This window comes from Vicugna pacos, chromosome 20 (genome assembly GCF_048564905.1).
Source record: "Vicugna pacos chromosome 20, VicPac4, whole genome shotgun sequence".
Lineage (NCBI taxonomy): Eukaryota > Metazoa > Chordata > Mammalia > Artiodactyla > Camelidae > Vicugna > Vicugna pacos.
The window spans coordinates 26550055-26564832 of NC_133006.1; the positions used below are offsets into that span (position 1 = coordinate 26550055).

A 14778-nucleotide genomic window follows, 5' to 3' on the forward strand; every position below is an offset into this window, starting at 1 on the left:
TAAGGGTTTAATACTCCCCTTTGGTCCCATCAAAATCAACAAATGACTGATCACTTCATGTAGTACATTCAAGTTAAACATGAAAACATTAATAAATATTAATAAAATTGAAAATTTTTAAACAATTTATTTGGAGTGTGTATTTACTTGTTATTGATTCATGCATTCCTAAGCTAAAAATGACCTTAACTCAAAGCTGGTTTTCTGCAGCAACACAAAGAAAGAGTTCTCTCTTAGCTATCTATATATAGATAATCTTCAAGGTACCACCCCACTCACCTTCATGGGTTCAGCTCTCATATGTAATTTGTGAAAGACTCCTAAGCTAATAACAACTATATTTTTACATATCTAGAGATTATTTGGTTTACAAACTTGGAGATTTCTTTCATTGTAAAAACTGGAGACTGGGCTTAATCCCTAGAGAAATATCACTGTATTACTAAGGGAAGAGTGAAAGCTCAGACTATTTCTCCAAGAAAACTCTCTAAGAGGGAGAGGAAATGACCTCTTACTGTTCATAAGTGGAGAAAATTGTTTCCATTTACCCTTAGCTCTATCAGAGTACTCTTACTAATATATCAGTTTCATTCCAACATTCATGGAATTTCCCAATGTTTCTCTCTGCACACTTTTGAAACAGCATCTTTCCAGACTTTCAAAATCCTGGATAAGAGAGAATCTTAACCATTTTTGTAACACAGGCTACTTTGTATGTCTCATAAATTTCATGAACCTCTTCCTAGAAAAGTACTTTTAAATGCTTAAAATGATATACACAATTACAAAGGATAACACTTATATTAAAATATCATTGTCAATTTTAACAATAATCCAAAATTGTGAAGTATTAATATGTGCTTCTTTTTTAATACTCTGAATAATAAGATTATCCATATGACCACTACTTACCACATTTTAGAAAGAGTAACATATTTAAACAATATTTTGAGATATTGACAGCTGTGACTGCAGCGTGATAGGAACAGAGCATGGGTCCTGCCAATTACCATGTTTGTTGACTGCATTTTCAAAGAGGAGGAAACGCTAAGATTCCATTGGAGTATAGTAAAAATAAAGATGGAATTTGTTTTCGATATAGATTCCCAGATACTCTAAGCCCATATGTGTATAAGATTAACAACTCCATTGTAGAATTTGTTTTAGAGCACTGTAAACTCTTGGAAGAGCTTTGATAACAGGGTCCTCCTCACCATGGAGGAAAAAGCCAAATCTATCCAAAGTCAGCTGGACCTCAAGGAAAATAAGGAGAAATTAAATCGTTATGTGTTTATTATTTGGAGGAGTTCGCAAAAGAAGGTTTTGCAAATTAGACACTTGCTTAGGCTTCTCACTTTAGAGGGGTGAATACTGAAGGGAGGAGTTGAGAGCAGCCACGATAGTATAATATTTCATAATAAATAATGTTGAGTCATTGCTTATTTGCTGGTATTTTAAACATTTTGGATTATCTCTTAAATTTAAGTACTCTGTTATTCATACCTTCTTATACATTTTTTTGGGAGGGGGTGGGAAGTAGCTAGCTTTTTCTTAATTTTTAGAGAAGGTGCTGGGGATTGAACCTAGGACATTGTGTATGTTAAGCAGGCACTGTACCACTTAAGCTATACCTTCCCCCAATACCTTTGTATACATTTAAATTGAAAAAAAAAAAAAAGTAAGTATAGATTGCCCAAGACCACAAGCTTGTATCTGGAGGAGGCTGTCTCAGGAGCTTGGCTGGACACTGTAATGCCACGTGGTTGGAGAAATAGAATGTGGTGACAGATACAGTGCCAGATAAAACCTATCCATAATTAAATATACAATCAAACCATAAATCTTAGACTTACAGTAGAGCACGTTTCTTATCACTTTGAGATATACATATTTATAAATCTCCAATGTAGCCCTCAGTGATTTTTAACGTTACTTGATCTCTCAAACACGTAAACTTACATTCTTAATTTCCTCGGTTGGGTTATCCAGCCTGTGTGACAAAGAGCTCTGCTTAGTTAACGGGTCAACCAGAAATGGATAAAACTTATGGAAACTTAATAAAGATAGGACTAGCTTAAAACAGTATTTAAAGCGTTTAAGGGACAATAGCGTGTATTAACTATTTCATATTCTGGGAAATCTAAAGTAGAACGATCGGGTTTCTTTATGGAAAGTCTATGAATTATTGCCCTATTTAATGGCTTCACGTGTTTTATGCATACACAAAAACACATCTCCATGTATAGAAGCCTTTGTTAAATTTCACTTCCAGGATCCATTGTCGTTTTAGGCGCCGCGCCTAGCCACCACCGCTCTAACCGAGGGACAAATAAGCGAAGGGCGGGACTGGCTGCGGTTCCCGCCCCCGCTTTTGCAGTTTTCAAACAGGTCCGTCACGGTTCTATAAAAGCACTAAGTGGCGCTGTGGATAGCAGCATTTAGCGAAGTTGGTAGTATTTTCCGCGATGTCAGGGCGTGGTAAAGGCGGGAAGGGCCTTGGAAAAGGAGGTGCTAAGCGTCACCGCAAGGTTCTGCGCGACAACATTCAGGGTATTACCAAACCGGCTATCCGGCGTTTGGCTCGTCGTGGGGGCGTCAAGCGCATTTCTGGTCTCATCTACGAGGAGACTCGCGGGGTGCTGAAGGTGTTTCTGGAGAACGTGATCCGCGACGCAGTGACCTACACCGAGCACGCCAAGCGCAAGACGGTCACGGCCATGGATGTGGTCTACGCGCTTAAGCGCCAAGGACGCACTCTCTACGGCTTCGGCGGCTAAACTTTCACCGATCGCCGCCTCGCTTAACACGGCAAAACTAAAGGCCCTCTTCAGGGCCACTTATCCGTTCACTTGAAAGAGTTGTCGCTTTTTACCTATTTCAGCGTAATAAACGAAGATGTTTAGACTACTAGTGTTCTCAACCTGTAAGCTTCACCTGATGGTAATAAGATTTCTGTAAGCTTCAGTTTACGTGGCTTGCAGATAGTTCATAGTTGGTTTGCTGTATGTACCTTAGGCTATCTTGCTTTGTAGCGAGGAGGCTGACTTTAGGTGATAAACTGTAGGTTACATTTTGTACAAGTATCAGTGAAGCTGGGAAGTTTTGTGAAAGACGAGGTAAACGTGTAGATAGGTTGGCACTCGAGAGTTAAGGATATTAAAACAGCCTGACTGACATCACATGATAAAGGGGAGAAAAGAGAGGACTAGTAATGTTGAAAGCAGTCAGCTTCTACCTGAGAAAAGGGAGTTAAGAGTATGAGAGGTACTCTCGAGTTTAAGAATGGAATGGAGACAGACTGACTTGTCTTTCCCATCCATCCAGAGCTACTGTTCTACTGAATCAAGAAGAACCTACTATTGATGTATATGTCTGGTATAAATACACAGGTTTATGTTTACCAAGTTATTTAGGCTCTATCTTGAGTAACAGACTTAACTACAGCCAGTTTTGAAATATTCTCTTATAAATTGGTTGAGTGACACATACCCTGACAAAAAGGCTGGAGTGAGCCTTTCAAACCCAGGTTTTCATGATTCCGGTCTTGTTCCTTTCATAGCCGCAAATGAGGCAAAACAAGCAGTTCTCAATGCTTGGTAACGCGTTTCTTGTTACCTGCAGTAAAGTGTCTACAATCTCTCAGGACTGTCAGCCTGCCACTGTATTCTTTGGTGTCCTCAGAATGGGTTTTATTCTGTGAAAAAATCTTAGGTTATTGTAGTACAACTGGCATTTTTTCAACTAAAACTTGCTCTCTTTGTTATAAGAAAAGGAATACCTGGACAGATACCTTCCGGGCCTGAAGCAATATTTCTGGCTCATCTGAGAGCAGGGGTGAGCATGTGGCTACCTACTCTCTAATAAGCATAAGTAGAAGACATTCCCAGGCTTTAGAGCCTTCATCCTTCTTGCTGCCTTCTATGAAGGTGTTGATCTTGTCTGGCCCAGCAGAGAACTTCAGGCGCTAGGGATGGCGGAACAATGACTTGGAAGGAACAACAGATCCCGATCAGGAGGAGCAGCGCTTCACCACAGAGCTGGACTGATCACAGTGGATCTGTTCCAAGTGACAAGACTTAACTGTCTTTAAGCTAATTTACTGTTGAGCCTCTTTTATAATAACTAAAGTTTACCCTACCAAGTACGTTTTTTTCAACTCATTTTTTTCAACTCTTTCCTTGGTATTTCTTCCATCGTATTCCGTGCTAGAACACAGAATAAGGGCTCGTTACCTGTTAGGGATGGATGAATGGAATATCCACATGCCTTAAACAGATGTAATCTGGATATTTCAAAGTACTGTCTCCCCTTAGGAGTAGTTCTCAATATGTGGATCAGAAGCTCCTTTGAGAATATGTTCATATATATGTGTGTGTGTGTGTGTAATACAGGTATTTCATGGAGCTCATTCAAGCAATTCCCAGGGCTCCATGGATTCCTGTGAACAACTTGGAGTCTAGGATTTTAGAGTCAGGTTGTAGAAATCCAAAATTTAGGGCTACAGAGAAAAGGGCAGACCAAATGCATAAAGAACACATCAAACAGCAGTAAATTTGGCACATGTATTTATTCACTGTGTGCAATAGATCTATATATTCTTGACAAGTGAGATGAGACCTTTACACTGTGTAACTCAGAATGCAAGAGAGATTTTGAAAAATTTTGAAAATTTTTGATTCTCAGAGGCGTAAAGGCCCAAACTGTATCTCACAAGATTTGGGAGTAAATAAAAACAGTGGGGAGTTTATTTTTAGGCTGTTTAAGGCAGAAGTCCGTGAACTTTTTCTTAAGGCTTTCTTTGAACTTACCTTCCATTGCTATTCTTTGTAAATATATAGTGGGGTCTAAATATTTAGTAGTCAGTGTCACTGAGTAAATCATATATTATGTTTACAAGAAACAGTCCCAATATCCCTCTTCAAAGATAAAAAGGAACTGGAAAACTTGTACACAAGGAGGCTTACTCTTTGTCTCTTTGGTTAAGTCACTTAATCTCTGTGCGTGTTTCCTCATCGGTAAAATGGAGATAACAGTAGTTCCTATCTTCATGGTTTGGGGGTAAATAACATTAAATATTAAGCATTTTGGCCAGTGCATGGCCATGGGAAATGCTCTGTTTCGATGACTGATATTATTGTTACTATTAGTGTTCTTATTTCTCATGACATGAAAGAGGCCCAGAGAAAAAGAAAGGGGGCATTTGAACCGTGAAGATATACAGTTTAATCCTGAACTACCATTTCCTATATTTGTGATCTGTGGCAAATTACTTACCACTGTTCCCTTATCTATAATGTAGGAGAAACTTCGTGTTTTTGTGAGGACTGAGTGAGACATCATAGGATAATGTTTTTATGTATGTGTTAAAGAAATATAAGTTTACATATGATGGGAAACAAGCTGCTGGACAACAAGCAGCTAGAAAACAAGCTGCACCTAAATTTCCATGAGCTTAAAATATTATATTCACACTTACTTGCTTAAAATACACATGCTTGCTTTGTTTTAATTGTTTACGTAGATGACCTATAACATGTATTATGCTAAAGAAAATTTGTGAGGGGCAATCCTGATGTTTACCATAAGGGCACGAAGGAGGGCAGATTTTGCCTTAGGGTAAAACAATGGACGGTCCTGGAAAGCCAGATCATCCACTAATAGAACTTTGTTTTGGCATGAAAGCATGAGGTTTAACCCAGGGGAAATATTTGCTATCTTGAGATGTCCTGGAGGTAATAACAGGAGAGACTTAGAAATTTTGCACACCCCGAGGAGGGTGATTGTTCCTGGAAGGGATAGGCCTGAAATTAATCAGTAAGCAGAACTTAGTGCTTATTGCATGGAATGTCTAAAGCCCCACCTCTTTGATCGCAGTATTTTTCTGGACTCTATACTCCTAAGAAATATGATGTTGGCCAAGCTTTCAGCACTCTAGATCCACGAGATCTTGAGTTCCCTGGTCCCATCTTTGCTCTTTATTTTGTCTCGTTGTTTCTTAAGTTTTGGGTCACCCGTCCTCAGACACGGTCCCGAGCTGTGCTGGATGCAGCATACATGTATTCTTGAGAAGTGACAAGTGTATTAATGAAAGTTCTTTTGGATGCAAACATAAAACAATTCCAGGTAATTTAAGCAAAATAAGAAGCTCTCTTGAAAGTTGTTTGCTAACCACGCTTAGGGAAATACTGAACACTCAGGCCTGTCTTTCCTTAGTCCCTTTTCTCAAATTCTAGGCAAAGAAATCTGATTTATCCAGCTGGCAGATATCTGCATTAATGAGATACAGTGGCACAAGAGAAAGGGTATCATGAATGTGTCCCAGAAGATGTCTGGGTTGCCCTTTACTACCTGTAACCCAAGGTCCCAGTGCTCTCCATTTCCTGTGTCCAAAGCTCTTGTTTGTTCTTAGCCAAATACACATCACACCAGTTTGAAAAAAGGCCTTTTTTTTAAACCCTCTATTTTCTTGACTTTTGTGACTCTGCTCTCTTAGTTTTCTTCCAAGCTCACTTGTCACTATTTAGAATCTTTTTCTGTCTTCTTTCTCACTAAAATTTGGATTGCTTCCAGGATAAACCCACTTTTTATTCTTTCTCCATGGGTCATCTCCAATCTCATGCCATGCTGACATTGAAGTATCTATTGCAAAAATTTTCAAAATTTGTATGTCCATTCCCCATTTGCCTCTGAATTCCAGACTCACATATTTGTTAATAAAAGATAATGCAAGCCATATCAATAAACAACAAATGCTGAAGCCATCAAGTCATCAGCTGCTGCAGCCAACCACCACAGTGAAGAGAAGCAGGCAGCTTGGCCTTTGCATTTGAAAAACTGTAGGGATGGGGAAAAAAACTAAACAAAACAAAACCCAAAATGAGAAACAAAAGAAACAAATAAAACAAAATAAAAAACGAGAGAGAAAAAGTTCTCTGAGTTTGGCTTGAAAAGTTAGGTGAGGACCAGACTTTCCAAGGCCTGTGGCCATAGCACAGAATTTCTAGTTTTGTGTGGTGGGGTATCATCCAAAAGCTGTGAAGAAAAAAAAGAAAAAAAAAAACCAGGGTGACTCTGGAATGGAAACAAAATTCACTATGGATGATGGAGTGTCAATATTAACTTAAACTAAAATCAAGGTAATGAGAAGAGTTGAAATTCCATTGTAATTTGGTAACCTGATAAATATAACTTGTTTGTTTGTGCTTATTTTATTTACCTTTTTGAGACAATAAAGGGGAGACCAGATAGACTAGCCAAGTAGGCCGGTTAGGAGTGTTTCTCAGGAACAGTGGGAGCGATTCTTGGGTGTCTTGATATTTCCATTTATGAGTGAGATGCCCTCCACTGAACCTTTTCCACCCAACTTCCTGAAGGAAGCCCCTAACTTGCAGTTTCCGGAGAAATAATGGAAGCGCCTGACTCAATCTCCCAGGGTTTAGTCTCTTGGGCATTATGTGATCACAAACCTCAGAATTCAGCCCACGACTGTTAAAAGGCATCTCCTACTTCCAGGGTTCTTCCTGTCTGCCTCCTGAACTGGCATTGCTTCATGGTTTCTGAACTGAGAAGGGAAATGGGAGCTGGAGGCAGGAGAGGGGGATGTGCTCAGAAGAGACTTCCCAAGTGAAAAAGAAAAGGGTGGTTAGAAGGCTGAAGAGCTGACCTTTATATTATGTGACCACACAGGTGAGAAGACAGTTGGTGCTGAACAATGAAAATTCTGTGAATTTTGTAGGTTTAGCTTGCAAAACGTCAGTAGAGTGAGTAGAGGACTGTAATCTTAAAAAAAAAATCCAATGACAAGAGGTTTTTAAAAATTTAGTAAAGTGATTAAACGACAGTAAAAATTAATAACTGCTGTTCCTTTACTGGAGAACTACAGCCAATATATCAGGTTTGTAAAGAACCTTAAAATACTTAGCCAGGATTCGAAAGCCCTAGGCAAAGGGCTGGGGGAGTGAAAAGGAATTAGATCCACACAAAAGGACATGAGAAGGCGGGAGATCCGCAACATCACAGAGAGGAAGTTCCGCTTTTGAAGAGCGGGAGATTCAAATGTTATTCTGACCTATGAGACGCTACAAGGTGGTATTTTTACCAAAAACAGAGACGCGAGTTTCCCGAAACTCGCTAACCGCCCACAGACCATCTGTGTATGCTCCATAAAGATGACCAGGAAGTGGAAGTGCGGTTAGTGCTAGGACGTCAGCCCATTTTCGCTTACGCTGCTAAGAATCCTCGTACACGGGACGGTAATCAGAAAAATACGCGAATTTGCCACCCTGAAAACCGTTAACTTTCTAACTGCGTTTTAAGTACTACCTGTAAAAATAATTGGAAACGTAGCTTTCAGGAAATATCACTTGCTAGTGCACAGCTCCTACTGTGTTAAACGTGAGGTGGCTCTGAAAAGAGCCTTTGGGTTTGACCGTGCCTATGAACACGTTTACTTGGAGCTGGTGTACTTGGTGACGGCCTTGGTGCCCTCGGACACGGCGTGCTTGGCCAGCTCCCCAGGCAGCAGCAGGCGCACGGCCGTCTGGATCTCCCGGGAAGTGATGGTCGAGCGCTTGTTGTAGTGCGCCAGGCGCGACGCCTCGCCCGCGATGCGCTCGAAGATGTCGTTGACGAACGAGTTCATGATGCCCATGGCCTTAGACGAGATGCCAGTGTCCGGGTGGACCTGCTTCAGCACCTTGTACACGTACACGGAGTAGCTCTCCTTGCGGCTGCGCTTGCGCTTCTTGCCGTCTTTCTTCTGCGCCTTAGTCACCGCCTTCTTGGAGCCCTTTTTCGAGGCCGGAGCCGACTTCGCTGGTTCAGGCATTTCCAGTTTTCTCTTTCACAAACAAAACGGTGTCTGCTTTATCGGACCCGGCCTATTTGTAGGCAGTATTATGCAAATGAAGTCTTAGCTTCGCAACTGCTGATTCGTTCATTTGTCGAGACGTTTGCATGCAAATAATAAACTCGAGATCTACTCTCCTATTGGATATGTCATGAGACAGTTTTCCAGCAATCAGGCCAGCTATTTTAATCTAGTTAACCTAATTTATGAATTCCGAGTCGTTTATAATCAGATTAGTTTGCTAAATTTAAAAGCTAGAAGTCACTCTTCGCAGTATGTTGAAATACCAAAGAGGCAGAGCTCATTCACTGGTCAACTCTCAGATTTGCAAGGCCCTTTTAAACTCCTGGAAAATCTGTACCTCTTCATTTGAATCCAGACTCTAGACCAGTGACAGGGAAAGGAAGAAATAAGCTATCTACGGTCATCCAAACAATTCCGAAGACAGTGTGTCCAACTGTATCCAAAATGCAAAACTATAGCGTGAAAATACATGTCAGTGATTAAAATTACGAGGCTTGAAGAGAGGCAAGAAAGACAAGAATTCATAGCCAATACGCTGCAGTGCTTTGTATTGGAAACGATCAAATCATACCCAGTTTATCCACAAAAGTGGATGAGAAATTGTTCTTCCCTCTATGTAGTGAAAATATCAACAAAACAAAAGGAAACAAAACCCACAAAGCAACTAAAACAGTAGATCGTGTTGTTTAGCAGCTTTACTTACAATTTACTATTATCACTATTAGAAACCGGCTACTTAGCTAGTTCTTCCATTACCATCTTTCCTTTCTGTAGGGAGGTGTTTTCCCTGAATTAGACTTTGATGTTTGTAAGACTTTCTACACTGCCCCACCTTTCAGTTTCCCCTGCTGGCAGTAAATTCAGGGCAGCAAGTTGCACGTGGCAGGCTGGCAACTAACAAAGGCACAAAGTAGTTAATTTGTTTTTCTCACTTTGGTATTGAGGAAGAAATCTACTGAAGAACTATTCAACCTCTTTATTTTTCCTTATCACCAATTTAGCCCATGTAGCAATGTTTGGAATAATAGATAACATCCTTTATATGTATTATATTATTTAATCATAAAACCCTACCTGATTTTTTCCACCCTCTTACCCCAAATCCCATGTAAATTGTGGAGCCAGAATAATGATTTAAGCAGTCTGGCTTGAATCTGAATCCTTTATAAGGCTCCCACTTGCTTATGGTAGGCTGTTTTAGGAAAAAAAAGAAAAGTTTGTTGTGGTTTCTTCTTACTTTAGAAGCATGGGAAATAGAGCATTTCTTAAATGACTGAAAGAGACTGTTAAAAATGAAAAAAAAAAAAAACTCCAAAAACAAGCAAACAAAAAAACCCTTTGATTCTATGATATACCTAGTCTATGGAGGAAGAGGAGAGAGAAAAATGAGAAAGAAAATTACTAGATTAAAGAAAAAATGGAAAAGGCATAGGGAGAGAGAGAGAAAAAGACCCAATGGAAAAAGAGGCAGAGGGGGAAGAGTGGGGCAAAAGGAGAAATTTATCTGGAGAATGAGACAGTATTTTGGAGAGACAAAATATAGATAAAGAAAATCAAAGAGAGAGGGATTCAGTGATTGCTATTAGCTTTATCTATTTTTAATTGATATTAGCTTCACCATATCACCAACTTATTAATTTACTAGTTAACATTTTGATATATTTCCATTATAGATAAAGTTGAAAGCCACTGATTAAGAGCCAAAGCTGTAGAGTTAAATCAATACCCAATAATTTTAGGGTCGACGATTTCTCTAAATTTACTCATATTTCAGCCAACCCATGAAATTTCACCCCAAAATTTCTGTTATAATGTCTGTGGGATTGCCCTTTACCATGCTATTATTGCAAAATGAGCATATAATGAAGGTCAAGGTGTGCTGGAAGTCAAATCTTCTACTATCTTGGGCCTCAAGGTCTACTGGGAATTGAATCTTTGGCCATCTTGGTGCTCATTGCTGTTATTCTTTTAATGGGTGTGCCCTGCCCCCTTCCCTCCTGTCTCAAAGGGAACAGGCAACTAATTTAAATGTAGTAACCATGAATAGAGGCTATAACCTCTACACAGGTGAACAGATCTATATAACACTGAAGAGTGGTGAGGACTGACCCAAACTAGAGTGTTCATTCCATACCTACGTGAATTTAGTAGAAACACACACAGTGTACAGGGCAGACAAAATAGTCCATGAGTTGTTTTAAATGAAACACAGATTCAGACTTGGTAAAGAGAGCCTTTTTTTAAGGACTGTTGATAGGAGGTGAAAGGGACTACTGCATATGATCGTTAAGCTTCTATGTGGCTGAAGCCAAAAGGAATTTCCTTCTTAGGGAAGAGCAAACAAGACTAAAAACAATTGAGTATGACATAGGAAAGGTGGGATGAAAAGTGCCTTGATGAGACATTGGTAAAACAGATGTTTTACCTCCAGGCCAGCCAACTATCAGAAGGGACCCTTAAGGAGGGATGGTAAAGTGGCTCAGGCTGAGGGTGGGTCAAAGTTCTAGGACCTGGGGGGATATAGAAAATGTAACTAAATTTTGGTTGACAAAGTATATTGCTCCCATTTATCAGTTCAGGTCATCAGTTTAGAGGCAAAGAATGGGAATTTGGGGGTTCCTGTGTCTTGCCTTGTCCTAGGTAGACAAGGAGTTGTTTTTTAAATTTAATTAATGTTTTTAAATGGAGGTACTGAGGATTGAACCAATGACCTCTTGCAAGCTAAGTAGGCACGCTACCACTGAGCTATATACCCTTCCCACCAGGAGCTGGTTTTTTTGAGTCTTATCTAAGTTATAGGGGGAAAATGTGGTTCCTTGCAATAAATCATTTTTGGAACACAAAAAGGGGGAGAATTTCTTTAATAATCACTATTTTCCAGGATCACAAGGCTCAGATTAAAGGTCAATATTGTTCGTTATATCCAAAGACATCTTTAAATCTTGCTTGGTCTGATGTTTAAAAAAAAAAGTAAAATATTAAACACATTTGGTTTTATGTTAGGTGTATTATTAAGTGAAATTAATGAACTATAATAATTATTTATAGAAATATATGTTGGATACCATGAAAATTGTCTGTCTAGGCAAAGCTCCTGAATCCCAATTGTTCTAAACTCCTCTGAGGCAGTGATCATTTGATGATGAGGTGAAAGGTGTTACCTGGACCCCAGGATTGTTAATTTTTAAAAGAAAATTGACTGCTATGCTCTTAATTAAATACATTTCCCCATATAAATTCTCTCCAGACCCAAGAATAGTGATTTCTTCTTTTAGGATTACAAAAAATGTAACTCCAAATTAATAATAGATATTAACTGAAATAATGTATATTTTGCTATATGATTGTGATCACATGGCAGTTTTATACGTTGTCTCTTTCAGAAAAGTATATATAAAAAGATATACCTATATCTTGCATAGGTACAGTAGTTTATCTTTTAGATGTTTACATTTTTTTATAAAGCAAAAGAATATGTGTAATAAAAATATGCATTAAAAGTGCTCCTTTTACTTGATTTGAAATTAAATCATGGATAGATTCAAATAAAAATAAAGAATGAGAGGAAAACATGCCTGGGGAATGGTTACCTAGAGCAAGTTAGCAATATTAATATCAGACACATTTTTAAGCTAAAAGTATTAGTAGGAATAGAGAGAGACATTGTAAGAAATTTTATTTTCAATACAGAAAACAAGATATCCTGGATACAAAGCCCTCCTGAAGCAAAACACCTAAAGACCAGATAAACTACAACAAAACAGTAGCACATCATTGCCCAGCTAACAAGAAACCGCGGAAAATTCCCGGAAACCTCCAAAGCAATGAAAAACCTAGGAGCTGAAACCAGAGTGATAAACACACTTGATTAGTTCCCCGAGGCAAATATCATTAACAAGATTCTGGGCTTTGTCAATTAATGTCTTCTTGGAGAAGACAAACTAAACTCAGGACCCTTGGATAAACGATAGGTTAGAGTAAGGTTAATCTAGCAAAGATTCCGAAGAAAACCTGTCTGTCTCTGCAGGACTGTGTGGAGGACAGAAGAAATCGGCCACTGGGATTTAACCACTTATGTAGAATCGGGTTTCAATGAAAGGTTCCTGAAATTAGTGATACAGGTTCAGAGCGCCTCCTAGTGCCCTGTGAAGGCAAAGGCAAATCCCTTCAGGAGGAAAGCATCTTGAATTCAATTTCTCTATATATACACAGAGTGTTTGTGATTTATTTATTCAGCAATTATTTATTGAGCACCTCTTACGTGCCAGACACTCTACTAGGAACTAGGGACTACCAAATATAAGCTTATACTAAATGTTATCACATAAAAGAGGAAAACAGATACTGGAGACTCAGGTTTCCAAATAAATAAGAGTCTTAGATCCCCTCTCCTTAAGACTAATAATTTCAGATATTGAAATGATGAGAGACAGTAAACTATTTACTGAAAGCTTAAAGAAATAAATGAAAACAGGATTATACAATCGAGGAACAAGGAGAAATAAAATAAGTTAATCAACAATAATAAAATAGAATTTCTACAAATAAAATAACCCCTACACTCCACAATGATCAAATAAAGATCTACTACTAAGATGTAACATTCAGGACCTTGTATGCACCTGACCACACAACCAGTATGTAACTCAATAAATGGGAGACATAGGAGAACTTCAAGTTCATGATTGTAGGGCAAATTTTCAATATACTACTCAAAAATTCACATAACAAGAATAGAAAAATGTGCATAGTTATAGAATATGTGAAAAACACAATGAATAAACTTGATCTATTATTCCTGCACTTAACACATAGAGAATTTCCAACATTTAAAAGCACACATTTAACCATTTCAGAAATTCAATCTTGGCTTTAGAAAAAGTCACAATAGATACCAAAGAATCAGTTTCATAAACACTGCACTCTTTTTTCATAATCCAATTAAATAGCAATAAAAAATAATTTTTTAAAGATAGTAAAAATAAAACAATCATCCCATATCATTAAATACTAAAAGCACACGTCTAAATATCATGGATTAGAATGAAGTTCATAAGGGAAACTAAGTAATATTCTGAGATAAATATGAATGAGAATAATACATGTGAAAATTGTAGGATATATCTTAAGTGGTAAGAAATTGGAAATATACAATATTAGATGAATGCATGAACACGAAACACTGAAGACAGGAACTAGGCATTTATCTAAAAAAAAGAAGCTAGAAGAAGAACAATAGAATAAATCAAAATTAAGCATAAACAATTGGACTTAGAATTCTTAGAATGTGTTGCACTCTTCTGAATGATTCCTGGTTCTTCTATTACAAGGTAGGTCTCTGCTAACAAGTAGGAAGGCCATAAATTTTTACGTGGTGCTCATATATCCATCAATCTTGTTGAGCTCTATTAGATCTAACTGTTCATATATTCTCATGGATTTGTACATTGACATTTTATTTTCAATGTCAATTTTTGAAATTTAAAAGGAAGGAAAAATTGAAAAGGAAAAAAATGGAGATGATCCATAAACCACAAGTTTGTTCTCTGAAAACCTAGTTATAATAGGCAAACCTCTAGAAAGACTAGTCATGAAAAAAAGTGTGTGTAGGGGAGAGGGGGAAATAAGTTGTAGGAATGAAAAAGGGAAATTACCTACTGAAAGGGGAATGGAAAGAACCATGAGAATGTTATCAACAACTTTTACAAAAAAAAAATCTTAATAGAAAAGTATAGGCTGAATAAACAAGTTATGATTAAGGAAATATGATAGGTGGTTTGAAAATACATCTCTCCTATAGTCTTGAGCCCAAAGCTTTCCAAGCACACTTAGGTTTTATAGGTTTTAGTGAAATTTAAGTAACTGATAATCCCTATTTTGCATAAGCTGTTTCAATAGAAAAATAG

General features: G+C 38.1%; 2 protein-coding genes across 2 annotated transcripts; one reads left to right on the top strand and one right to left on the bottom strand.

Moving 5' to 3' along the window:
- The first annotated feature begins 2452 nt into the window (after positions 1–2452).
- Positions 2453–2818, top strand: LOC102538846 (histone H4). Its single transcript, XM_006220024.3, has one exon. It carries the CDS (start codon positions 2466–2468, stop codon positions 2775–2777), a length of 312 nt encoding a protein of 103 aa, XP_006220086.1. The 5' UTR covers positions 2453–2465; the 3' UTR covers positions 2778–2818.
- Positions 2819–7928: 5110 nt separating this feature from the next.
- On the bottom strand, positions 7929–8964 carry LOC102533559 (histone H2B type 1-C/E/F/G/I-like). The gene has a single exon (XM_072944717.1). The coding sequence runs from the start codon at positions 8825–8827 to the stop codon at positions 8447–8449; it is 381 nt and encodes a 126-aa protein (XP_072800818.1). The 5' UTR covers positions 8828–8964; the 3' UTR covers positions 7929–8446.
- Positions 8965–14778: the final 5814 nt, after the last annotated feature.